The sequence below is a fragment of the Cynocephalus volans genome, chromosome 1 (genome assembly GCF_027409185.1).
Source record: "Cynocephalus volans isolate mCynVol1 chromosome 1, mCynVol1.pri, whole genome shotgun sequence".
In the NCBI taxonomy this organism is placed as follows: domain Eukaryota; kingdom Metazoa; phylum Chordata; class Mammalia; order Dermoptera; family Cynocephalidae; genus Cynocephalus; species Cynocephalus volans.
The window spans coordinates 39,269,416-39,297,276 of NC_084460.1; the positions used below are offsets into that span (position 1 = coordinate 39,269,416).

The window sequence follows — 27,861 nt, forward strand, 5'->3', positions numbered from 1 at the left end:
TGAGGAGATTGGGACTCTGACCATTTCAATAACTTTCCCAGTGGCACACAGACAGCCAGGGACAGGAGTCCAGACAGTCTGTGCACACAGTAGGTGCTCATGGAAGCAGCTGATACGAGAATGTGATTACGTGGCAGGTACTAACAGAAGTTAAAACCCCAGCCCCTCCAGCCTCCTGCTCTGGGAATCTGGGAGACTTCAGACAGCCCAAGAGTAGTGAATGTTCCCTTTAGGAAACCAGAGACAGGACTGCCACCCTCTCCACAGGGCATAACTGTCCCTGTGCCCCGGGAGGGGATGAAGGCTACTGGGAAACGGTCTCACCAGTTGTCCAGTCCATTCCGTGGATGAGACCCAGCAGGAGGACGCTAAATCCCCCAGAGCCCATCATCATCACTGTCTCATCGCCACCGCCACCACCACTCTTAATAGACAATACTTGCTGAGCACCTACTATGTGCCAGACACTACGCTGTGACACTTGCGTGTGTTATCTCATTCAACCCTCACAATATCCCCTTAAGTAGACATCACTCTCAATCCCCATTCAATATATGAGGGGGTTATGTAGCCCAAACAACTCACACTGCCAGGAAGGAGGAAAGCCAGGAATTCCATGTGGCTTACACCAAAACAAAAGATGGCAGCATTAGTTAGTGTTGGAGTTAGACGACCTGATTTCAAACCCCAGCTCCCCCACCTCCAACTTTTGTGACTTTTGCCAAGTCAAGGAACCTCAACAAGCCTCAGTTTTTCCATCTGTAAAATGGGTTAATAAGAGCACTGAGCTGTCACGATAATCACTGTGAGGAGTAAGTGAATGTGGCATGTGAAATGAATATTCATTCACCTGTGACAAGCAGTTACTAGGCACTTACTGTGTGCCAGGTCCTGAGCTAGATACGGGTGTACAACAGTGAACAGGAGAAACTCACTTCCTGGAGCTTACAGACCAGCTTAGCATGGTGCCCACACACAGTAGGCACTCTGCGAATGGTAGCTGCTGGTTTTGTTACTATTACTTAGAGAATGATTTTTCTCTTCAGGGGTTGAACTTTCCACCCTGGGGAGTCCGGGTCTGCCAGGATTGTCCACCCAAGAGTCTGCTGACTTAGCACTGGGTGTGCTCTGCCCCTGTCCCACCCCACCCCCACCCCTGGCGGGCCAGTGTGCAATGGCATCCGACAAGGCCCAAGTCAGCAGACATCGCCTGCCTAAATAAGGACAAGGCGCCCAGGAGAGCTTTCTGTGAGCTGGAGGAATGTGACAGCTGAGCCCTCCCTGCCCAGCACCCTCCCCCACCTCCGGCCCCTCCCCAGGTGGGGCTGGCTATGGCATTCCAGCTTTTCCCAGAGCAGCCCCCAGTGTCACTGACACCCGCTCTGGTCCTACCGCAGACTGCTCTGAAAACTGATAAGGAATTCCAGGCAGCTCCATTTGCTTCTGGGGGCTGACATCCCTGCTGCCACAGGGACAGGGGAGGAAGAAGCCATGAGGAGGGGCCAAACCCTGCCCCTGCCCTGGAAAATTGCATCCCTTGGTTCAAAAGCATTCCTGGAGATTTATTTGGCCCAGGCGCTGTGCCAGGCACTAGGGATCCAGAAGAAATTCCAACCCTGTGGCTGTCTTCCCACCACAAAACTACGTCACAGCAGTCAAGACCGGGATATAAGTCCACGGATTCAGGTGGGGAGGTGTCAGGGAAGACCTTAAGGAAGTTCTTGCTGAGGGAGTAGCTGAGCTGGAAAACTCCAGCACCAAGTGACCTGAGTTCAAAACCCAGCCTGCTTCTTCCTAGCTCTGTGACCTTGAGTGAGTGACTTTACTGCTCTGCGCCTCTGTTTCCTCCTCTGTGAAATGGAGATAATAACAGCACCAATATCCTAGGGTTGAGAGGATTAAATCACTTGGTATTTGCAAAGTGCTTAAAGCAGTAAGAGGCCATATTCTCAAGACTTGTTCAGGGTGACCAGAGAATTTATCATTCAAACTATGGCATCTGAGAGTGAAAGGCTATTAATAATTATACCTAGCATGAGCCAGTACTGTCCCAGGCACACGGGACTATGTGATCATCCTGACGTTGACCACACTAAGGAGCCAACTGAGGCCAAAGATCGGTGACTATGTCTCTTTCATCTTCGAAACGCCGCAGCAATGAACACCAAACTCAGCACACAGTACGTGCACACAAGGGGTATTGAGACTTTGTTTGCTTTAGCAGATCTGACCTTCAGATTTCCCAGGAAGAATAAATACCTCATACGACGAAGACATTTAAAACCAAGATTTGAGTCCAAAAAAAAAAATTAAAGAATTCAATGTATTAACTAAGAGAAGTTTATTCATGTGGGTCCATGCCTGGGCCCTGTGGTGGTAGGATGAAGGGAAAGGGGAAAGTGGGGTCGTGAGGGAGCAAGCAAAGAAGGAAAGGATTCCATTCTCTGTGACCAACCATGGTTGGTTGAATAACGAGGAAGGATCTGGAGACAGGACCTGAGACACAGAAAAGACACCATCAGGGAGGGATGATCAGGTGTCAGGTGGGCCTGAGGGATGTGCTCATGGGAACAGATCAAATGGAGGAGAGGCCAGGGTGACAGCACGGACAAAGGCTGTAGCACGGGCAGGAATGAGGATGCTGGGGACAGAGGAGTACATCGTGATGGCTAAGAACGTAGGTGCCAGGTGCATCCCATCTCCACCCCTTACACACTGGCTGACACACGGCAACTCATACAGCTGTACTTCCCACAGCAGTGAAATGGAGCTTCGCCCTTCAGGGATGTCCAGAGATCAAACAATATGATGCCCATGAAATTCCACTCAGTTCGTGGCCTGTTGCAAATGTAGATCATAAAACCCTTAAGAAAGGGATTTGTGTCTGTTTTGTTCATTGATGAATCCACAGTACCTAGAATAGGGTCTGGCTCAGAGTAGATGCTTAACAAAAATTTGCTGAATGAATAAACGGTAGCTATTGCTACGATTATCATCATCATCATGATTATGCAGCAATAGCTGGCCTAGCTGGAGCATAGGAAAATAAAAAAAGGAACTTTTGACAGGCAAGGAAACAGACTTTGACAAGAGAAGGGATTTGCCTGAGGTCACACTGCCAAGAAGTCACAGAACAGAGAGTGGCTTATAGGCTGGTATTCTTCAACTCCACCTCCTTCCATCCTCCATCCTGCCTGCCTTCTGTGTGTGTGTGCTTGGTGCCAACTAAATGCAGGCATCAGTCAATGCAATAAGGATAGAAAAACTGAAAACCTATGTCTTGGTCATAAGGAGCTTATAGACTAGTAGGAAAGATCTGAAGGAAAATAATCCGATACAGAATGTTCAGTCTTCTAAAATAGATGGCCAAGAAGAAAAAGGGGCCTGGAAAGCTTCCCAGAAGATGGGTCTCAGCTACAGCCTGAAGCAAAGCAGGATGAAGACATCAGTCCATGTGCTGGGTCAAGTGCTGGAGCTGGCTCATGCAAGCCCTTGCCTGCGCCGGGGAGCTAATTGCCTGCAAGTCTGCCCAGCTCTGCATTCAGAGACATCTCCCTGGTAGCCTGACATCGGCCACAGTGGCAGTATTCACACCATGGAAATTGGCAAACTCTAGAAAGCAGGGTTTTTCCCACCCTGGAGAGCTATTTAATCTGCACACTACTTCTCATAAGAGACATTAACTAAAAAAAGAATTAATTATCTCAGCAAATTCAGACCCTTATGTTTCACGTCCACCCTGGAAATCTCTGTGACCGCCTCTGAAAAACAGATTATTAGCTCTCTTGACATAAAGCTCTTGAAGTTTGCTGTCTATGACTATGAGATGCCCCCTCCCCTGTTTATCATAGGGCAATTCTCAGAGTGGGTCTTAGGAGGCATCCGTATAAAAGAAAACCTGTAATTTGCTCAGTGAAGGAGCTGAGAGAGTTGAAGAGAAACTTCCAGGCTGTGTACCAGTGTCCTCTCTTCTACCTGCACACAAATAGAAGGAACAGCAAAAACCAAGGCAGAAAGATGTGTATGCACACATACACAGAGTGTTTAAGAAACTGAGAAGAGGTCAGCCTGACAATGTCATGCGAGAACGAAGAGCTAGGATGATAAACGACCTTGACTGTCACGTTCACTACACGTGGCTGAGAGCCATTAGCAGTTCACCAAACCCTGTTCCTCTTCTTCCTGGGCACACACCTACACTGTTCCCAGCCTCCCTTGCAGGAAGACATGGTCATGGGACTGGCTCCTGGCCAACAATACGTGTTAAAACATGATGTGCCTGCCCACTTCCTGTACCAGCCAAGAAAAACCTTCCACGCGCATCCTTCTGTGTGTTTTCCCTTTTTGCCAGCTTAATGCAGTAGAGCATGACGACCTTGGCAACCATATGTTGAAGGTGACAGAGCCACAGGTGGAAGGAGCCTGGATCCCTGAATCATCACTTGGAGGAGAGCTGTCCATTGAGGAGGGCACCCTTTTTGGACTTGAGCAAGAAATATACTTGTGCTGATCTGTTCTACATTTGTGTTTTTGTTTGTTCCCCACTTAGTACAAACCTCTGAAGGATGGAAGAAGCTGAGGGACAGGCTGCGTTCCTCCTGTCCATTTTGGGTGGCTCCTATTCCAGTGCTCCACCAGCAAGCCCCAGCTGGGAGATAAACCATTTGTCACAGGAGGACGGAGAGGGGAACATTTGCCCTCTTTGGACAAGATTCAGGCAGGAACCTGTTTGTCTGAATGTCCATCCTTCTTTCCTAAGAGCCCCTTGAGCCCACGAATGAGTCAGTCACTGACAAGCATTTACGAGTGCCTACTGTGTTCAAGGCCTGTCCAAGCTCGTTCAAGGTCTGTGCTCCTATCCAGAGCCCCCAGAGTCTAGTTCCTGGAGGACAGGTCCTTCCAAAGATTGACTTTCCCTCTCTCTGAGGCTCTGGGAGGAGGGAGAGTAGAATTCTCTTTCAGGCCAGTGTCTCTAAAGTATGGGATGGTTTCTATTGTTTGGACCAAGAATGATAGGTGGTACCGAGCCATGCATTAAGTAACATTGTTCCTTTAAAATTCAGTTTTAACTATCCTGACTGCATGGTGAGAAGCCCCAATGGGTGCTAATACATCTTCCACACCTCTCTTACGCTCCGTTTTCTAACAGAGAGCAGAGCAATGAGCAGCTTGAGTCTGAGCTCTTAGTAAGCAACTGAGGGATGGTTTAATAAATGTTCTGCTTCGTTGCATCTTTTCTTTTTCTTTTTGTCTAACTTCTTTTAATCTAAAACTGGATTTCTATTTATGGTAATAATCTGAAGTTCCTTTGTAAAAATAAATTTAGATGTAAAGAGTTAAAATATTTTTTAAATAGTAAAGGAATAATATTCCAGATGGCATGTGGGTAGGGCATGGCTCAGGAAGGTACACCAGGGACCAGCATTTGGGAAACCCTGCCTTACTCCACATGGCCACACCTCTGTGCCTTTGCCCTGGCTCGTCCCTCTGTCTGCTTTTCCATGCTGACCTCCCTGGGCTGCCTTGGACTCCCTCCGGGCTGACGTCATCTCCCAAAGAAGCCGTGGTAACAATAGCTGCATGTGGCTGAGACATGGGAAAGGCCAAGCAAGGAAGCAAATTTGGAATGACTTTTCCCCCAAGGACAAGGGAAGGAGAGCTCAGTACTCCTGGAGATGGAGACCCACAGAGGGACAGGGACTTGTCCAAAGTCATTCAGCAAGTCAGTGGCTGAGGCCTTCCCATCCTAAAACAGTGTGGATGGGAAGATAAAATGGGGCAACCACGACAGAGAGCCTTTGATCCCGCCATTGCATTTTGGGGGAAATTACTCTAGAGCTATACTGGTCCATGGATGAAATGATATGTGTACAGCTTTACCTAACAAAGCAAAAGTCTAGAAACTACCCAAACAACCATGTCCAATAACAGGGGCCTGATTAAATAAATTATGGTGCAGTTATATAATGGAATACTCTGCAGGCTTTAAAAGACTGATAAAATCTCTGTTTGGAAAGGTATGGAAAGATATATACACAGCAAAGAGAAAAAGGAAGGTTTAAAACAGTATGTATAATAGGCTTCCTTTTGTGTAAGAAAGAGGAAAATAGGAATCTAAATACGCATTTGCTTATATTAGGCTGAACCAGATGAAATTGCCATTTTGTGGGTCAAACTTGACAAATACTAGCAATTTCATATGTTTTACCTTAATATATGCATAAAGTAACCACAGAAGGAAAGGAAAGAAACTACTAACAATAGTTACATATGGGGAGTGCAGGTGGCAACAAGACAGGGACAGGGAAAGGAAAAAGACCCTTATACTCTTCTAACTGTGGGGTTTTGAATCAAATGAATGTACAACATATTTAAAAAATAAAGGAGGGTTGGCCAGTTAGTTCACTTTGGAGAACATAATGCCGAGAACACAGGTCAAGGGTTAGATCCCCATACCAGCCAGCCACCAAAAAAAGAGGTAATTAATTAATTAATGGAAAAGTCATTAGGGCCTCCCACTGCAGGTTTTCTGTGGCTCCATGCTTTTCTCTCTATTCACCCCAGCTGGGGTGTTCAGGGAAGAACTGTGCAGGCCTTGGCTCAGGGGGGTGGCACCCCAGTTTAGCCTCTGATAAATGTCCTTCTAAAGGACCCACTCAGTGGCATTTCCCACCCTCTACCTGGTCGGTCAGAGCTCCAGGGCTCCTGGCAAAGCTACAGCAAGTCCTGTGGGGTTATGGTTTTAGCACCAGCTGCCATGACCTTGTGGTAATTTCCCCTTCCCAGATAGGGTTGCACGAAGCCAGGGCTGATGGGAAAAGTGTTTCAGCAGTAATGCGATAGGGCCCTACAAGGTACATGGCTTGGCCCAAGGTGGCTTTGGAGACGGATCCCCACTGCAGCCCCTCCCTCCTATGGCGGTCCCATGGCACACCCCCTCTCAAGACATAAGGAAAGAGGTTCTCCCTGGGGTGACTGCTGGGATTTTGGAAACACCTGGGTGATTCCCAGAGAGTGCTCACCCAGTCCTGGGCTCCCTGGTTCTTCATTCAATAATACCAGAAGGAATCACTAGAGTGATAATTATAATAGTTATAATAATAAAAACGACGACTGCCACTACTGAACGGCTAATGTGTGCCAGACATCGTGGTAAGTGCTTCACGTGGGTTGTCTCATTTTGCTCTCACAACACCCTCAGCAGCAAGTACAGTTATCAATTTCCACTACCTTCCTCAGCTGGGGAAACTGAGGGACTGAGAAGTGGCTTGCCCAAGGAACGAGTGTTATCTGACCCCAAGGCTTCTGCTGGTGACTATAAGCGCTGTCTGTGCCTCTGTTTCTCCACCTGGAGATGGAGAGAGTGAAGAGACTCGAAAGCAGAGGTGGAGTGAAGGGACTACAGATGTGGTGACCACAGAAGATTCAGGGATGTCAAGATCACAGCCTTCAAACCTCTGCAGGGACACTGGGGCAGACACTGTTAGCTGCTCACCAAATATCCATTTTCTCCTTCTTCCCCATTAGCAGAAGCCTGATCTTGTTCAGACAAGCAAAGCGCCTGGCTAGAAATATTTGCCTTCCCAGACTCCTCTGCATCTGGGCAAAGCCCTATGGCCCATTCTGGAGAATGCGACGACACTCCCTAGGGTGGGCTGTTGCATTGTGACCTGTGCCCTTCCTCTTCTTCCTGCCTGGAATGCAGGAGTAAAGCCGGGGATGCAGTGGCATCTTTGAGTATGAGGACAAAAGCCAAACTCTGAGAACAGCAGGAGGGAAAGACGGATGGAGCTGGGTCCCTGAGAGCACCGTAGAGCTGCCACATCAGTCCTGCACTGCCTCCTCCATCATGTTATGTGTGAAAATAAGCCCGGTGGGGAAGACAGCACAGGCAGCTTCTCCTATCTACAGCTGACACAGTCCTCAAGGGCACGACTGGGACCCAGGGGCAGAAGCTACAGAGAGGCACAAAGTCCTGGTTTTAGCAAATCCAAAAGTCAAAGCTGTCCCAAGTTGGCCTGGACCCTCAAGAGATGGTGAGTTCCCCATGCCTAGAGGGACAGAAGGAGCAACTGAATGACCACTTGGCAGGGGTGACGGATGGCAAAGGCATTCCGACATTGGCTGGGGATGGACAAATGGCCTTGCATGCTTTAATCATACCCACTTTGGGAGGTGAGGAAAGGACCCCAGGATGTGTGCCCAGTTATGTATGGGCAGGCGCGTATGCCCTACAATGACCTGCAAGGCCCCACGAAGGCACTGTCCACTAGCACTTTCAGTGATGAGGAAAATGTGCTATATCTGTGCTGTCCCAGCCAGTAGCTGTCGAGCACTGCAAATGTGGCTACTGCAACTGAGGAATGAAAATTTTAATTTATTCATTTTCTGTTAATTTAAATTTGAGTTGAAATAGCCACATGTGATGACTGGCTCCCATATCGGAAAACACAGCAATCTGTTTCCGCCCCACCCCCACACCCTCTCTGGCCTCTTCTCCTACTATCGTCCTCACTGCTCTCTAGCCATGCTGGTCTCCTTGCTGTCCCCAGAGCACGCAGGCACATGCCCTCCTTAGGGCTTTCCCTGCTCTTCCCTCTGCTGGGTTGCTCTGCCCCCGGATGTCCCCCCAGCTAATGCTTTCAACTCCTCACGTCTCCGCTTAAATGTCAACGAGGCATTCTCAGTGTGGCCTATCCTGACCACTTATTTAGAAAGGCACCTCACCTCCACCACAGGCTCTATTAGTTATTCCTGTTGGCTGTGTTGGCTGTCTCCCCAGCTGGAATGTAAACGCCATGAAGGCCAGGATCTTCAGGTTTTCTTCCCTAAGAGCCTAGAACACTCCCTGGCACACAGCAGGCTCTCAGTAAATATTTGTTGAATGTGTTTGAAGGCTTAACTGAGTAAAATGGAGGATGCCTCTGTACTGCGGGTTTTTTCGATTATGAGATGTTTAAGATGTAATATCAGTCAGTCAACCATGCTTCCTGAACTCACCTATGTGCTGGGTGCTATGCCAGCTCCTGGTACCTGGGACCAGGGTACCAGGGACACATAAAACAGGGAATCCAGACTAGAAGGGAGCTCAGAGCTTCCCTGAGGAAGAAATATGTTAGCTGAGTGAGGCCAGATGCACAAGCTGGTGTTAGTGAGGTAAAGAATAAGGGGAAAGCATTTCAGGCGAATGGAACAGCGTGTGCAAAGGACTGCAGGCAGAAAAGAGAATGGCCCTCTGGAGGAACTGTGGCTGATGGTGAGTGATGGGGACAGTGGTGTGAGATGGGGCTGGTGGGATAAACAGCAGCCAGACAGGCAGAGTCTTGTGGGCCAAAGCAAGGAATCTGGAATTTCTCCTAAAAGCAGACACCCCTCGTGCCTACATCCCATCTCTGCCCCTAAATTCACCCATGGCTGTGGAGGGCAGTTCATGTAAGGCCAGACTCACTGAGGCACAGCGGCCCACCTTCTGCCCAGAGCTTGCTGGTGGCCCCTCCGCCCTCACCCCAAGTGCAAGCACAACCAGGAGTTGGGGGATTTATGTCCCACGAAAGACGCTCAATGAATGAGGGACTGGAGCCAGTGTCCATCCTTCACGTGCACAATCCTGGGGATATGAGGTCCCAGCTGAATCCAGTCAGGTGGTCTGCAGCGAAGCCTTGACAACACGCACTTACATGGCTTGTGCTTCTTCCCCGTCTCACCTTCCCCACTCACCCCCTCTCACCTCCTCCTTCCTGGCATCACCTCCCAAATAAACACCCTGCACCCAAATCCTCATGTCAGGCTCTGCTTTCGCAGGAACCCAAACTAAGGGCCCATGAAAAGTTTGCACACTGGAGTAGTCAGGCAGGCTGGCAATGATGAAGACTCCCACTGGCTGCCACATGGAGAAGAGCAGGGCGGCAGAAAGAGGAGGGAACAGCCACGGAGGGACCTCGCCGTAGGGCAGTGAGGGGCTGGGGCTGGCAATGGGCTGGTGGCAGTGGACATAGAGAGAAGGGGCTGGACACAGATAGGGGGCACATGGTTCCCTTGAGGCCAGAGACTCGACAGGTGGGGTGGGGTGACACAGAGACTTGCCCAGGTCGCACCCTGCGTGGAGAACCACCCTCGCCATGTTCCAGCCCTCAAGCCCATCCTGGCTCCAAAGACCTGTTGCAAAGCAGCTATTTTTAGAGAGCTGGGTGTTTACTTGAAGGATCTGAAGATTGGCTTTATTTTTAACTCTCTTCCCAATGGCAGGCACTTGCTGGTGGGGACTTGGGAAGTCAAGCGGAAGTTGGGCTGGACTTTGGAAACCCAGGGGAGTGAGCCCAGGTCTGCTACCTCCCGAACACCTGCCCAGTGCCACCACCGTGGGCCACAGCTGTGCAAAGCCCTTCGCACACGTCCTCTTGTTCAGTCCTCACCACACCCTGGGAGGCAGGGCTGTTACTGCCCCCAATCTACAGACCAGGAAAGTAAAGCTCAGAGAGGACCAAGGTCATTTGGTGAGCAAGTAACAGAGCGGGACCCGAACCTCAATTCTTCAGTCTCCCCGGCCTACACTCTCAACTACTCTGCCGCACAAAAGCACATCCAGGCACCAAGGTCAAGGCACAGAATGCCAGACTGGTAGGACAGTATCCTGAAATGTCAGAGCTAAAAGACTTTCTCTTCCAACAGTGGTTAAGAGGGTGCAGTCTGGATCAGAGAACTTGAAGCCTGGCTGTATCAGTTATTTTGTGAGTTTGGACAAGTTAGTTTCCTCATCTGCAAAATGGCTAAATATAATAAGCAGCACCTCGCTCATGAGGATTAAACGAGATGACATATAAAAAGGGCCTTCGCTTAGAGCCCGGCAGGCGGTAGTGAGAATGAGCACCTGTCCTAAGCACTTCGGATCCATGAAAACCCACTTGATCCTCTCCTATGCCCCATGAGGCAGGCTATCTTATGATCCCCATATTAGAGATGAGGAAATGGAGGTACAAGAAGCTTAGGGGGAAGTCACCCGCCAAGGCCACGTGGTCAGCAAGTGTGTAGGACCAGAGCCCAGGCTGCCTGAGCCTGAGATCGAGCTCTCAAGTATGTCCCCTGTGGCAGCCACCAGACTTCTCATGGTCACTGGTATTCTAACATTCTTGTGTCCTCAGGTGCCAGGGTTGGGACGAAGCACTGGCCCCACTGGGAAGTGGATAAACCTTGCATTTGGGGGAGGGGACATCTTTCTCCTGAAGGAGCTGCAGGCTGCTGGCTTGTCTGTTCTCTGACTCAGCTACTTTATGCTGAAAAATAAATCTGGAAAGTTTCTGGAGCCGGTCCCTAAGGCTGGGAGAGGGGGAGATAAAAATGTTCCTTTCTGCTCACAGAGCCCTGTCTTCTTCCAACTTGATTTATTAACTATGACCCAGAAGCTAGTGAGGTTTCACAAGAGCCTCCCTCACCCTGCCCTCCAGCCACGTTCCTCTCTGCCCTGACCTGGGCATATCATACTCTCAAGGCCTCGGTTTCTTCATCTGTGAAATGAGCACATTGGACCTCATCTTTGCTAAGGCACCTTCCAGCTTTTTCTGAGGACTGATGGGGGCAGGCTGGTTCTAGTTCTCTACTCTACTAGCTTGGAAAGCTCGACTTCCCCAAACACGTTGTCCCCATTGTTCTAACATCTCCCTGCCACCAGGGACCCAGGCAAGCTCTTCACTCTCTCCCCAGACCACTCAGCGTTGGAGTCGCAGCTGCCTCATGTATGTCACCAGAATGTGGCTCTGACAACTCAGGAAATTCCATTCACCCCAGTCTTCAGTCTCTGGGCGCAAAGGGATTTCGTCCATCTGGCAATCTGCAAAGGAGGGACGTGATGGAGGGCAATAGTCTGGGGCCAGGGGACTTTCAGACATTTCAAGCCCAACCCCAGGGAGCTTTGTCCTACTCAACGGAACCTCAAATCCAGGAATCTCAGGAAGTGAGCCAGACACAGAGAGAAAAAGACAAACTTTGCCTCTATGGTATGGGTGGTTGTTTGGAGGAGTGTGGAAGGGGATCATTGGATCCACGGAGCACCTGCCAAACAATTTGGCAAAGATGCAAAAGACTGATAGCACGCAGCGCTGGCAGCGAGGGTGTGAGGGAAACTTCACTCCTGTACACTGCTGGTGGGTGGTATATGTTTGGTGCAACCTTTTTGGAAGTTAACTGGGGTTCTGATGATAATTAAAATGCATATTGTTTTTGACCCAGCAATCCAATTCTAGGAATCTGACCCATAAATGTAGATCTGTATCTCTCTTGCAACAATTTTTCTTTAAATACTTGTTGAACATATATTGGAGGGGTGGGGTGGAACATTGGACAGGGGTGGTTTGGGTTTTTGATTGTTTGTGTTAATCCACTCAGGGGTACTGCAGACCTTGTCAGGAGAGAGTCCACCAAATTTACATTTTGACAGTGAATGTCAGGGGTGAGTCCTTTGCAGAGATCCAAGTTGCTTGGCATTTTATTTCCAACATATTCCAATGCTGCTTGAATGTCCTTGTTAGGATAAGTTGCCTGGTTGGGCCATCCCCCTAACCAGCTCTGTGAACAAGGATATGGGTCCAAGGCTGTTCACTGCAGCTTCATTTGAGATCATGAAGACATAAATTGTTTTCAATCTCTATCAAGAGAGATCTGGTTAAATAAATCATGGTACCTCCAAACTATGGAATATTATACAGCCATTAAAAAGAATAAGGCAATCTAGGTGCATAAGATTAAAAGATCTCAAAACATATTAAGTCAAAAAGACTAGCTGCAGAACATTATGTAGGTAGTCCTAGTTATGAAAAACAGGCACAAACGAAAGCAGAAGAGGTAAATGGAAGAATTCTATAAGTGAACTGTTAACGATAGCTACTTCAGAGGTGCAACTAGGGTAGAAGTAGGACAAGGGTTTTATTACTTTTTAGTTTTTATTATTCTGACCTTCCTTAAATTTTATCAACTATGTTGTCTAGAGCAATGTAAAAAAAAAAAAAAGGAAAAGGAAAAAAGAGAGAGAAAGAGAAATTAACTGTATTTAAAGTAGGAGAATAAGGCAGTAGCTAAGACGATAGACTCTGGGGCCAGAATCTCAGCTCTATCACTTACTGGCTTTGTGACTTTGGGCAGGTTAAAAAAAAAAGTTTCTATGTGCCTCAGTTAGAATTGGATAATTCAGCTGAGCACTTCGAACAGGGTCTGCCATATATTAAGTCCTCAATAAACGTCATCCAATGTCAGCCATTACCATCCAAGATCTCCTGCGATCCTCCGGGACGGCAGAGGCTGAGAGAGGTGTAACTGTCACAGGCGCAGAGGCTGGGCCAGCCCCCAGGTCTGACCGCCATTCCAGTGCTCCTCCTGCTCTCCCTGCCTGCCTCTCTTTCTGACTCAGTGGCCTTCCCCTAACAGAGGATCTGGAAAGGGAGTGTGCTGAGAAAACAGAAACAAAGGATTCCTGGTTTCTGTCCCACCTGCTGACAATGTCCTGGTTGCAGAGAGGGAGAATGTGCTGGGTGAAGGTGACACAAGCTGCCCTTTGAGGTGCTGCACAACCTTGGGTTCATTACCATCCTTCTCTGTGCATTTACTCCCATGCCCCCTCCCCTCCCCCATCCCCACAGTCTAAAGTACATGTGTCTCTACACCCACACCTGACTCATCACGGGGCAGAGTGCCACGTCAACACTCAGCTTCCTCCAATTAAAAATAATAATAATAATAATGGTACAAGAAGGTAATTTGACCAACCCTGCCCCTAACCAGCCTCCTAGTGGTCCAACCAGGCCCTTCCTCCCCACCCCAGTGGCCCTGCCATATTTCAGGTCTCTGTCACCTTCCCAAGATCCTTGCAGCAGCCTGCTCATTGACCCGCAGCCTACAGCCTGGCCCTACCCTCCCACCCCTCACTCCTGCAGCAAGAGGGACTGGTCTAGACTTGGTGAGACACATCTGAGCAGTCACGCCCAGCGCTTGTAGCTATGCGCTGCCTAGAGAGAGCTAACCAAGGGGCCCGGGGCAGCACACAGCACACGTAAATGATCTGTTTGGCCTTGTAATATTTGCGCACGCACGTGTGCATATATGTGTTCATGTGTTGGAGGGTTTTCATGCATGGATGTGAGAGCTTTAGAGTTTAGTGGAAGATGTGCTAGGTCTCCCTCCCTGTTACCCAATGTCCCTCACCTTCCTCCACCTGCTCCTTCTCTTCTCTTTGCCCTTCCCCCGCTCCCAAACCAAGTCCTCCAATTTGTCATGCAAAGTATTTAAGAATTGGAAGACTGCATATCAACCAGACATTAAGTGCCTCTGATGTGATATAATACAAAGTGTACAGAAACGTCTATTAAGTTTTCATGCCAGAAAAGTCAAACATGAATCTATTCTAGAAAAAATTATAGGAGAAGATTTTCGGTTAGACAATGCTTTCTTAGACAGGACACCAAAAGCATAGGCAACAACAACAACAAAATAGATAAATTAGACTTCGTCAAAATGTAAAACTTCTGTGTTTCCAACGACACCATCAAGAAAGTGAAAAGACACTCCACAGAATGGGGAAAAAATATTTGCAAGTCATATGTCCAATAAGGGACTCATATCCAGTATATATTAAGTCCTACAACTTGATAATAAAAAGACAACCCAATTTAAAAATTTTAAAATATTTGAATAGATACTTCTCCAAAGAAGATATACACATGGCCAATAATCACAAGGAGAAATGCGTGACATCATTGGTCATTAGGAAAATGCAAATCAAAACCACAGTAAGATAACTCATTTGAACAAATTGGATATTAAATATCATTGGATAAAACCAAGGAAGAAATAATCCATAAGAAATTACTGTTGATCTGTTAGGTACGATAGCGGCTCTAGGGTTATAAGGAAAGTTCCCTTATCTTTTAGTGGTGCACTTTAAAGTACTTTGAGGAGAATTCTCTCATGATATCTCAAATTTACTTTAGACTATATCAGGTAAAGCAAATATGGCAAAATGGCTAACAATTGTTAAATCTGGCTAATGAACATATGGGTGTTCATTCTACCAGCCTCTTTATTTTTATATATGCTTAATTTTTTTCCATAATAAGGAGTCAAAAAAGGGGAGAAAATGAAAATCTCCAGTTCCTCTGGAAAGATTAAGAGCCGTGTCAATGCTGAGTCCCTAATCCTACAGGCAGCCATCAGCCTCCCCTCTAGGAAGTGGCAGCTCCTCCCGAGGGAACTGGCAGAGGCCAGGTCCTCACGGTCCCACCACCCTCTAGCAAATCAGACATAAGCCTGCTACCTGCCTGGCCCTGTAATATTTTAGTTTGTAACATTTACCACCTCCTCCTTCACCTGGCAACTCAAAGCCCATCCTAACCTGGCCCTAGGCTGCCTTCCCAGTCTCATCACTAATCTTCCCCCCCTTGCCCACTCCAGCACTCTCAGTGACTCATTGCTCCCAAAATATACTACACACATTCCTACCTCCAAGCCTTTGCACATCTCAGTTCTTCTACCTGAAGCGACCTTTTTCTCCCTCTCTTCCACCTGGCAAACTCCCAGCTTGAGGTCACCACCTGCAGGGAGCTTTCCCAGACCACCCCTGCCTGGTTCAGTTAATTGTTCTTTGCCTTGGGTCCCCTTCCTCCTTCTAATCCACCACTGTGTCCAATCCCTGTCTGTCTTTGCCACTAGGCTGTAAGACCCTGGAAGATGCTGACCACACCAATCCACCACTGAGTGCCCAGTGCTCCAGCACAATCCCAGTACAGACTGAGTGCTAATGAAAGTTTGTGACAGAAAACCGACCAAAGGTCAGATCATGGCTAAAAGCATTCTGAAACCAGGCTGCCTAGCTTCAACTCCCAGTTCTGCCATTGCTCAGCTATATGACCTTGTCTGAGATACTTAAGCTGTCTGTGCCTCAGTTTTCTCACCTGTAAAATGGGAATAATAGTACCTTCCTCACAGGGTTGTTGTGAGGATTCAATAAGTTGAAATATGTAAAGTACTTCGAATCATGCCTGGCTCCATGAAATAAGGGCTATTGAATGCCTGTTAAATAAGAATTAAATAAATAAGCTCAAACACGGGCAATTACCCAGACCCTCCTTTAGACCTATTCCAGGGCACTCTTCTCCTGGGTGGCCTGTGTCCCCTAATGGTGCCGAGAACAAGTATTGGCAATGCAGAGGCTCAGCTAGAAATGAAACCCAGCCCATTCTTCTTGTTAATCAAGGAAAAAGGCTCAGTTAGGTGCCTACAGTTCTTTCTTCCTGATCAATCTCTTGCCAATGTCACATTTTAGCAAAAAGAGAACAGACTTCAGGCTCAGAGACTGGCCATCAATAGTTGGACCTTGGACTTGAATAACATTATTCCATTTTCTGAACATCCCATGACATTGGTTTTCCACTTACAACAAGGATTAGAAAGTCCTCCTTTTCAGTAAATGTACTTACATATTTTTAAGTAAGTTGATTTAAAGATGGAGATTAAGAAGATAAGTAAAGGTGTACATGGATTGGCAAAAATTGGGATTGTGACTGATGGAAGATGAAAGTTTGGGAAACACAGTTGTGGGGACTGTGAAAGAGACAGGGCTTTCCCTTGTGGTGATTACAGTCTCAGGGGAAACACGTAGGTCAGTGCAGAAGGATACATGATTCATAACAGCTACGCCTCCTTACGTGCCTTCAAAGCACAGGTCCTTCACATGAGCTGCTACTTTTACTCCCTGCAGCAATACTTGGAGGAAGGAATTAATGTAATTCCCATTGACTGAAGAGGAAAGTGAGCCCCAGGGAGGTAAGATAATTTGACTAAGATCACAGAGATGATAAGAGGTCACAGAATTGATAAGATTCCAACCTGGGTCTGTCCAACACCACAGCCTAAGCTTCCAGCCACTGTACCACATGGGCTCCTGCTCACCAGAGAAATTCAGGTCCCAGAAACTTGCAAAGCCAACTCTAACCCTGTGCTCAGCTTAGGAGTTTCCCGGGGAGGATCTAGAGGTGTCGGGGGGAAGGGGGCAGGGGAAGAAGACAGACCAGTTCAGTGATGTTACCCTGGTACAAAGCCTGAGATGTTCCAAACATCATACCCTGGGGCAGCTGAGAACTCCTGCAGGCAGCCCCTGCCTCTGCCATGGGGACACAACAATGAGAAGACCAGACAAGGGCAGTAACATTTATGGACCACTTCCTGCCTGCCAGCCCTGTGCACAGTGTCACATATAGGCTCTGCTTCAGCTCTCATGAAAACACTTGGTGGTAGGTACCATGATGCTCCTTTTAGAAAAGAAGGAATTGAGGTCTGAAGACAAGAGAGAGCAAGCAAGAGACAGAGTCAAAACTTCACTCTTAACCACTCGCTGGGCTTTTCCAAAAGGGCCATTTATCAGGGCGTTGGCGTGACAACCAGAAAAGGTTAGGCATCTCCCCAAACATCCCAGCTTCCCTCCACAACCCAGTATCCATGACCTTAAAAGGCATCACAAAAAGAGTTCTTAGTCACAAAATCAGAAGACATAAGTCTAATTCCTCCTTGACCACTTAGTAAAGATACACTGTGGGTGTGTCTTTATCCCTTTCTGTACCTCAGTTTCCCCATCTGGTTAGTGAAGGGGTTGGACTATCTCCAAGGGTCCTGAATGGGTCTGGAACAACACTGTCCAATAAAAATATAATGTCACATAAGTAATTTTAAATTTTCTAGTAACCACATTCAAAAAAGTAAAAAGAAACAGGCAAAGTTAACTTCAATGATATATTTAATGTAACCCAATATATCTAAAATATAATCATTTCAATATGCAATCAATATTTTAAAACTATTAATAGGTTACTTTATATTCTTTTCATACTAAGACTTCAAAATCCAGAGTGTTTCACACTTAACGTGCATCTCAATTCGGACCAGCCACATTCCAAGTACTCAATAGCCACATGGCTACTATACTGGACAGCACAGGGCTAGAATCTTTTTCAATGCATAGCCCATTTTAGGGGGATGAGACGCCTCAGTGTTCTCCCTTCTCCTGGGAAAGGTGTCCTGATCATAGATGCTGAGCTGACAAGTTCCACATATACCCAAGATGAGGAGCCAGAGGCCACAATGCAAAGAAACCCCAGGCCTGCCTGGGCTGGAGGAGCCTGCTGGAGAAGCCTCCTGTTCCTCTGCAACCAAAGTATTCACCCAAGCCCCAGGAGGGGGAAGTCTCTGATGAAAAAGGCCACAATCCTGCTTTTCCTCCCCACTCAAAGATTCCCTTAATTGGAAATTCAGCCTGAGCTTGAAACCAAGACAGGCGGCCACACCCCACGTGGCACCAGCCCCGTGGGCATACAGGACTCATTCCTCATACACTCAGGGAATCCACATCTCCCCTGTGTTGCCCTCACAGCAGCACGGGTGCAAGAAGCTGGTTACCAGCTTCTCACTCCGGAGGCTCGGTGCCCTGCTGTGATACCTGATGGCCTTCTCTGCGGAAGCTCAACACTTCCACGTTCTGGGGCACAGGCATTGGCAGGAAGGACAAGGAGGGCAGGGAAAGTAAGAGGGAGAGGGGCCATGATTTTGCCCCCAGCAGGCAAGAACTTGGGGAAATCCCTTGTTCTTCCCAAACTTCCATTTCCTCACCTTTAAAATCAAACATTATTAGATAACAATGACTGATTTTACTGCTGGCTGCCCTGTGCCAAGCACTCTGCAGGCATTAGTTCATCTACTCCTTCTACCAACCCTAAGAGGAAAGAGGATCTCAGCTTCAGAGTGGGGAAGCAGCTTGGCCAAGGTCACACAGCTATTCAGTACAGAGCCTGAGTCCCAATTGATGGTCTTCTGAATCAAGAGCCTAAACTCTGACCTACTGCACTCTGCCATGTCCCATGGTTGCCCAGGACAGTCCTGGCTTATGCCTGTTGTAAACATATACACTTGGTGTAATTATTACAAATGTTCCCTTTAGAAGAAGGGATAAATCTTCTATACAGAATAATTTCAAATAATATACGTAGATATTCCTCCTTCCAGACGGTGAGGCTTAATTCCAGGCCCTTCTCCTTCTTGAATGTGAGCAGAACCTAACCTTTGGATTCCAAAGGATATAGTATGGAAAGGAGAAAATAGTAACTTCATGTCAGAGAAATCTGGCAGACAGCACCTTAACCAAGTGATCAGGGTTAACATCACCTGTGAAATCATGCTGCGATCAGTTACCCCCTGACATGATGTGATAAAAAGGACTTTACCTCTGTAGTCTTCTTTTCCAAAACCTTGTAACTCCTATCTGATTATGAGAAAAATATCAGACACCCAAATTGAAAGACAGTATACAAAACACCTGACCAGCACTCCTTCAAAACTGTCAAGGTCATGAAGTACAAGGAAAGACTGAGAAACCGTCACAAACCAGAGGAGATTAAGGAGACATGACAACTAAAGGCAATATGGGATCCTAGATGTGATTCTGGACCAGAAAAAGGACATTAGTGGAAAGACTAGCAAGATTCAAAAAAAGTTAGGGTTGGCCCATGGCTCACTTGGTGGAACGTGGTGCTGGCAACACCAAGTCAAGGGTTAAGATCTCCTTACCGGTCATCTTTTTAAAAAAAAATGTCTGGAGTTTAGTGAATAGTAATGTGCTAAGTTGGTTTTGACAAATGTGTTATAGTAATGTAAGGAGTTAACATTATGGGAAAATGGGTAGAAAGCATACGGGAACTGTTTGTACCACCTTTGTAGCTTTCCCATAAATCTAAAATTATTCCAGCATAAATGTTTTATTTTTTAAAAGTGCTCCCCTTTACTCATAAAAGTGTCCAGGTTTAGGCAATAAATTATATGATCACCTGGTCATAAGCCTACCTCTGCCTCTGTCTTAGTCTACTTGTGTGGCTATTACAGAATATCTGAGACTGGGTAATTTATGACCAACAGAAATTTATTGGCTCACAGTTCTGGAGGCTGGGAAGTCTAAGGTCAAGGCACTGGCAGGTTCGGTGTCTGGTGAAGCCATTCTCTTCTTCCAGGAAAGTATCTTGTACACTGTCCTCTGGAGGGGAGGAAGGCTGGACCCTCACTTGCCAGGAGGTGGAAGGAAGAGCCAAGAGGCAAAAAGGGACTGAACACACCCTTTTACATCGGCATTAATCCCACCCACAAGGGTGGAGGCCTCATGGTCCAATCACCTCTCAAAAGTTTCACTTCTTAATACTGTTACAACGGCAATTAAATTTCAACATGAGTTGTAGAGAGGACAAACATTCAAACCATAGCAGCCTCAAACCAAGAAGTCTTAAGAAAATCATGTATACCTTCTTTCCTACTTATCGATACTAACTGTTCACACATTCATGGCAATTTAAAGTTTACAAAGTTTAGAGACAGCAAGATGTTCTGGTTAAAGCTTTGGAATCAGAAAGCTAGGGGCCAAAGCCCTGGTTCTCCCAATTTGCTTGCCAAGTGGTCTTGGGCATGTTACATTCCTTCTCCCTGAGTTTCCACATCTGTCAAATGAATTCATCAAATTATGACAGCGACTAGTAATATTTACTGAGCCCGTGCTTGGTGTCCAGCACTGTAGTGGATACTGTGATGTGCCACCCAGCTTTCCCTTTGGGACTGGAGGATTTCTTTCTCCCACCCCCAGATGCTCAGAGAGTGCTCCCAGCTGTGTCAACCCTCTCCAGGGCTTGCCCTTGGCTGAAGAGAGCTGTCCAGTCCCAGGTAATGGCCCTTTCTGGAGGTAGCCTGCATCCTATGCAGAGATCCAGCTCCCTCACCCCAACTTGGCACCCTTTACGGTCAGCTGACGCCTCTGTGGAGACTGCATTGCACCCCAGCATCTCCCTCTGCCCAATCCCATTTCCTTTCCTTCCCCACAAGTGTTGATCCAATAAACATCCTGCACACTAATCTCCATCTCAGGATGTTTCCCAGGGAACTCAACCCACAACAGGACAGGGAACCACTGGACCTGCACTGACTTTCTTAACACTCAGACCAGCCCCGTGTTTATGGATGAGACAATTGAGGTTAGAGAAGACACTCCAACTGGCCAAGGACACACAACTAAGAAGTGGTGGCACCACATGGGGCAAACTCATTTGCCCAGATCACTGCACTAGAAGACGGGAGGGCCAGGATTTGGCCCTAGGGCTGGTTAACTCTGAAGACCATGTGCCACAGCTTCCAGCCCAGGCCATTTACAACCAACAGGATTGCTAGAGGTACTGGGTCAGGTGTGAGTGCCTTTCCCTGCTGTCCTGCCACACCTGCTGCTATCCCTGCAGCTCATTCCGAACTTGCAAAATATGAATAATGCGAATACCTACCTCTTCAGGACATTCTAAAGATTAAATGAGGTAATATACGTAAAGATCTCAGAAGAGTGACTGGCATACCAGGAGCCCTTTATAAGGTAGGTTAAAAACAAATCATGTAATCAGTGTAAAGTTGTGACTGTGACAGTGAGTGGGACCTCATCAGCTCTCTAATGGAGTCAAGCTTGACCTGAACTCCGAAGAAGCAGAAATTAAATGGGCAGCCAGAGGAAGGAAGAGCAATCCAGGCAGAGGAACCACCACAAATGAACAAAAGCCATTGGCAGGAGAAACTAAAGAAGGATGATAAAAAATCAGAGTGACTAGCACAGAGAAATAAAATCCAGGCCTGGGCAAGAATGGTAGAAAAAAAGAGACTGCATAGGAGGGTGGGAACCAAATTATGCAAGGCCACTCACTAAATGGATGATTTTGGACAAGTCATCTTATCTATCTGAGACTCATTTAGCTCATCTGTAAAATGGAAATAAAAATAGTACCTATCTACTAAGGTTGTTAAGGGGATTGAATGAGTCAATATTTATAAACCACTTAAAATTGGCATGCACATAGTAGGTGCTATAAATGCTTGCAGACAACATTAGAACTTTATCTGAAGCACAAGTGGGAAGACATAGAGGAGTCTGAATGTAGATGATAGGGCCGGTACTTAGTGGATGGGAGGGTGTATTGATGCATGGCTGGGTGGATGGGTGGGTGGGGGTGGTTGAGTGAATGGAAGTATGGATGGATTGTTGGAGAGAAGTATGGTTGGGTGATGGGAGTGGTTGGAAAATGCAGTTAGCAGGGTGAGTGGATGCAAGGCCAGATGTTAAATTGGGTGCCAGGATGGATGTGAGCAGCTGAGTGAATATGAGTGACTGGTGACTGAGGGAATGGATGAGTGGTTGAATGAGTGTCTGGATACTTGGATGGGTGTTTGGTAGTTAGATGGGTGGTTGGGTGGATGGATGGGTGAGTGATTGGATGGTTGGGCAGGTAAAAGAACGGAAAGTGGGATGAGTGGACAGGGGTAAATGAGTAAATGCTTATGCGGATGGGTGGTTGTTTAGGTGTACATTTGTTACAGAGGTTGAGTGACTGGAGTGGTTGGATGGACGGATGATTTGGGTGGATGGAGGGATTGTTCAGGTGGCTATTAAAGAACTTAGGTGAATGAAGAGATTGGATGGATGCCTGGGTGACTAGATGGTTAGGTGGTAAACAAAAAGTGGAGTGGGTGCCAGGGACCCGGGGCATGGAGAAGGGGACTGGACCTCTCTCCCACAACCATGCACAACATGCCAGCACCTCAGAGCCCACCCAGAGACCTGGGGCAAGGAGAAGGGGACTGGTCCTCTCTCCCACAACCAGGCACACTGAGCCAGTGCTTTGGGGCCTAACCAGGAACCCGGGGTATGGTGTTGGGGACTGGACCTCTCTCCCACAACCAGGTACACCAAGCCAGCGCCTTGGTGCCTGCCCACGGTCCCGGGGCATGGAGAAGGGGACCGGACCACCCTCCCACAACCACGAACACCACACCAGCACCTTGGGGCCTGCCCAGGGACCCGAGGCAAGGAGAAGGGGAATGGACCTCTCTCCCACAACCAGGCACACTGAGCCAGCACCTTGAGCCCCACCCAGGGACCCAGGGCATGGAGAAAGGGACCAGACCACCCTCCCACAACCAGGCACACTGCACCAGTGCCTCAGGGCCTGCCCAGGGACCTGAGACATGGAGAAGGGGACTGGACCTCTCTCCCACAACCAGGCACACCAAGCCAGTGCCTCGTGGCCCACCCACGGTCCTGGGGAATGGAGAAGAGGACCAGACCACCCTCCCACAGCCAGGCACACCACACCAGCACCTTGGGGCCTGCCTGGGGACCTGAGGCAAGGAGATTGGGACTGGACCTCTCTCCCACAACTAGGCACACCATGCCAGCACCTTGGGCCCTGCCCAGGGACCCAGGGCATGGAGTCGGGGACTGGACCTCTCTCCCACAACTAGGCACACCAAACCAGCGCTTTGGGGCCCACCCATGGTCCCGGGGCATGGAGAAGTGGACCAGACCACCCTACCACAACCAGGCTCACCATGCCAGCACCTCAGAGCCCACCCAGGGACCCAGGGCATGGAGAAGGGGACCGGAACTCTCTCCCACAACCAGGCACACCAAGCCAGTGCCTTGGGTCTCACCCAGTGACCCAAGGCATGGAGCCAGGAACCAGACCCTCCTCTCACAACAAGGCACACCACGGCAGTACCTCGGGGCCCACTCAGGGACCCAGGGCAAGGAGAAGGGGACTGGATCTCTCTCCCACAACCAGGGACACTGTGCCAGTACCTCAGGGCCTGCCTAGGGACCTGGGACATGGTGAAGGGGACTGGACCCCTCTCCCACAACCAGGCACACAGCGCCAGCGCCTTGGGGCCTGCCCAAGGACCAGAGGCATGGAGAAGGGGACCAAACACACCCCACAACCAGGCATACCGCCAGTGTCAGGGAGCATGCCAAAAACATCACCTCCATGTGGGTGGCCCACTACAATAACCATGGCTGCTGCAAAAGCGGCTAGACACCACAGCCACCACGCAGATGGTCCACCAACCACTGGGGTGCATTCACACAAGAAGAGTCACCAGCAGAGACAAAGAAAAGAAGTGGATGTCTCTTTCCACAAAACCCATTTCAGAGTAACAGAAGAAGCATCTGCCCTATGATAATATTGGGGGACCTGATCACATCTCTCAGCATTGGACAGATCATCTAGGCAACAAGTTTAAAGAGTAACCATTATTCTTTCAGAAGGAGAGAAAAAATCTAGGGCAATTAGAGGAGGGAGGGGGAGGGAATGAGGGAAGGGGAGACATTGGACACGGGCATAAAGAATAATTATGATTTGTAACAATATATATGTTAGTAATATTGATTTAATCAACATATCTCAATGTTCAACCCCAAAATATGTATAATCGATTTTCATTCAATAAATAAAATAAAATAAAATAAATAAATAAATTTAAAAGGGGAGTGGGTGGGTAGGTGGGGTGGATGATTAAGTGCAGAGATGGTTGTTCAGTTGGATATTAGAAAGGTTGGGTGAGTGGAAGGGTCAAAAGAACGGAGGGACAGGGTGAATGGGTGGATTGGAGTCACTGAGTGGATGGAAAAGAGGACGGATGGATGGATGGACGGATGGACGGATGGACGGATGGACGGATGGATGGATGGGGAAACAGGTGACACCACCTCCTGAAGGGCCGACAGTTAACCCCCTAAAGGCCATAGGGGAACCCTTGACGGTAAAAGAAGCACAAACAGGCTTGGAGACAGGGCCTGCTAGGTTGTCCTGCCCGGGACCCCTTCCATCCGCCCCGACCGGGGTCCTACCTGGAGGCGGCGATCTCGGCCTTCTGGCGCGCTATTGCGGCGGCGCGCTGGGCGCCCTCCACGCTGAGCTCCACCTTCTGGCGCACCTTGCTGCTCTTGAGCTGCAGCACGCGGCGCTTGGTGCCCTTGACCAGCACGTTGTGGCGGTACTTGCCCTCCTCGCGGTGGCCGTCGGGCAGCGTGGTGCAGCCGTAGCCGTGGCGCAGGTTGTCCAGCCACTCACCCTCGTAGCGGAGGCCGCTGGAGCGCTCGCTCACGCCGAAGCCCGAGCGCTTGTCGTTCTTCCACTCGCCCATGTAGGTCTCGGTGGTGGTGGCGTCAATGTCCGCCTCGAAGGGCGCGGCCTCGTCGGCGCCCTCGGCGCCGTCGCCCAGGCTGGCGGTGGAGGCGGCGTCGCTGGCGCCCGAGCTGAGGTCGCTCTTGAGGAAGCTGACGCGGCTGCGCTGGCTGCCCAAGGACGCGCGCGACTCCGTGCGCCGCAGCCGGCCCAGCAGCGCGCCCCGCTGGAACAGGCCGCCCTTGGGTGCCCGCGCGGCCGCCTCGGCGTTGGCCAGGAGGCTGAGCGCGAAGCCGCCGCGCGGGATGGCGGGCGAGGGCAGCGTCGGGCCGTCGGAGGCCGGCGAGGTGGGCGAGTCGGGGGCCACCGTGCCGTTGCTGTGCTCGCTGCGCAGGGACGAGAGCGACGTGCGCAGCGGCGAGCGCACCACCACGGCCATCCCGTAGGGCACGCTCTGGCGCACGCCATAGCCGTGGCGCATGCCGTTGGTGAACTGGCCTTGGTACGTCCCTGCGGGCGAGGAGAGGGCGCGTCAGTGAGGCGGCTCGACGGGGCGCCCGCGGGTGCGTGGTGACCTGGGTGTGCAAGGGCAGGAGGGACCAAGGCGGGGTAGGGCTGAGAGAGGGAGCACCCGGCCACTTCTCACCACTCCCATTGGACTAGAAGGTGGTCTGAGCCACCGTTCTTTGTCCCCTGGATTTTCATAATCACAGCCACACTGGTCTCCTGCTTCCACCTAGGCCCCTTCTATCTATTCCTAACACAGCAATCAGAGGGATTCTGTTGAAATGCAGTAAGTCGCATCAGGACACTGCTCTGCCCCTTCCTACTCAGAGGAAGAGCTGAGGTCCTTGGTGACCCACAAGACCCTACCTGATCTCTTCCCCATCACTCCTAGATTCTCATCTCCTCCCATGCTCCCCTGTCCCTCACTCCATGCTAGCCACCAAGGCCTCTTCGCAGTTCCTCCCGCACACTAGCCATGGTCCTGTCTCAGGACCTTTGCATTGGCTGTCCCTCTTCCTGGAATGGTCTTCCTCCAGCATGGCTCACTCCCTCTCCCTCTTCAAGCTTTTGCTTAAATGTCATTGCCTCAGTGAAGCCACCCCTGACCACACTATTTACAACTATAACTCTCCACCCAAGGTTCTATATCTCCCTTTTTTACCTTATTTTAACTCATAGCATATCTCATATAACATATATTTTGCTTTTTCTTTTATTAACCATCTCCCTCATTGACAAATGCACTCCATAAAGGCAGGAAATCCTTTCTTTTTTGTTTACTGCAGTGTCCTTGAACAGTGCCAGTAGGCACTGGATAAATATTTGTCGAATGAATGAATGAATGAACAGCATGCATGCTATAACCATTTATTCTCTTCCTTCTGCTTTATCCATCTGAAAACAGCTCTGTGGAAATGACTGGAGAGGTTTTTGATGGTTTGTATTTTACAGATAAAAAAAACTAAGGTCCAACAAGGACAAAGGACTCACCCAAGATGACATAGCTAATACATATGCCGCAGTCAAAACTCACATCTGGGGCCACCCGAGGCTCACTCGGGAGAGTGCGGTGCTGATAACACCAAGGCCACGGGTTCAGATCCCATATAGGGATGGCCAGTTAGCTCAGTGGGTGAGCGTGGTGCTGACAACACCAAGCCAAGGGTTGAGATCCCCTTACCGGTCATCTTTTTAAAAAACAAAAACAAAAAACTCACATCTGTGTCTACCTCTGCTCCTTGTACTTCTCAGAAGAAAAAAGGATGAAAGGAGAAAGTGAATAAGAATAGAGCAAAGAAAATGGTAAGCTGGGGGAAAGAGAGAAGACATCTAATCTCTGGGTTGGACAAGTTCGTGAAATTAAATCAACCAACCTACCTTTAGCTTAAATTTGGCATGAGATGGGCTGACATGGTCCCTTTAAGCCCAAGGAAAACTGAGATTGCAACAGGAGAGCAGCTCTTGGCCACCAGTTGGGGAGGAAATGGCCAGGTTATATTAGGAAACTTACAAGCAAGTGGCAAGAGACGCAGACACCCAGGGGAGGCTGGAGTGACAGGGCCCTGGGAAGGGGAAAAGCCAACTGCTGGGACCATCCCTGCCCTGACACTCTCTAAGACAGGATAGTTCTCCCTGGGGACAGGAAGAACACATCTGAAGAGGGAGGACCCTGCTTACAGCTGTGTGGCTGAGAGGAGCCCTCTGCAGAAGGAAGTACCTCCTCTGATACCCTGTGGGCTGCCCCCTCACTTGGCTTTGTAAACTGTGCAGGGCTTCCTATTGTCCTCAAGGGAAGGACCAAGATCCTTGGCAGCCCACAAAGCCCGTGCCCACCAGCCACGCTCACCTTCCCACCTCAGGGCCTTTGCACATGCTTTCCCCTTTTCTTGGCATGCTCTTCTCCCTCTCCCCCTGGCCAGCTTGTATTGATAGTTCAAGTTTCAGCTTAAATGTGACTTCATCAGGAAGATTTCTGGAGGCCCATTCATTGAGTACTGCTGGAAAGAGACACATGCTGTTGTCCTTCTTAGCACTTTTCCCAAGTGCAGTTAAGTAATTATTATGATCATTTGTTCGCTGTAAGCCCTCCCTACCTGTCTTTGGTTTCCAAGATAGAAGGGAGCCATGTTTAGCGTATTTCCACTATGATCCCAGCATCTAGCACAGTTCCAAGGCCCAAAGAAGCCCTCAGTAATCATCTGATAAATCCATGACTATTGTTTCCTGAATGACACCCTTATGTTCTTCAAGGGGCAGGAACCACATCTCTTTTCCCTCATGACTCAGCATGCAATGGGCACTCAATAGCAGATGGCAGTGGCTGCCAAGAGTATTCAGGTCTAGATTCAGCAGCTCA

The 27,861-nt window shown here is 48.8% G+C and overlaps 1 protein-coding gene across 1 annotated transcript in view; it reads right to left on the reverse strand.

The window, feature by feature from the left end:
* JPH2 (junctophilin 2) overlaps positions 1–27,861 on the reverse strand; it is a 65,489-nt gene that overhangs the window by 19,735 nt on the left and 17,893 nt on the right. Inside the window, exon 2 of the mRNA XM_063098062.1 lies at positions 24,722–25,508. Coding sequence (XP_062954132.1) covers positions 24,722–25,508 — 787 coding nt within the window. The remainder of the gene's footprint in view (positions 1–24,721; positions 25,509–27,861) is intronic.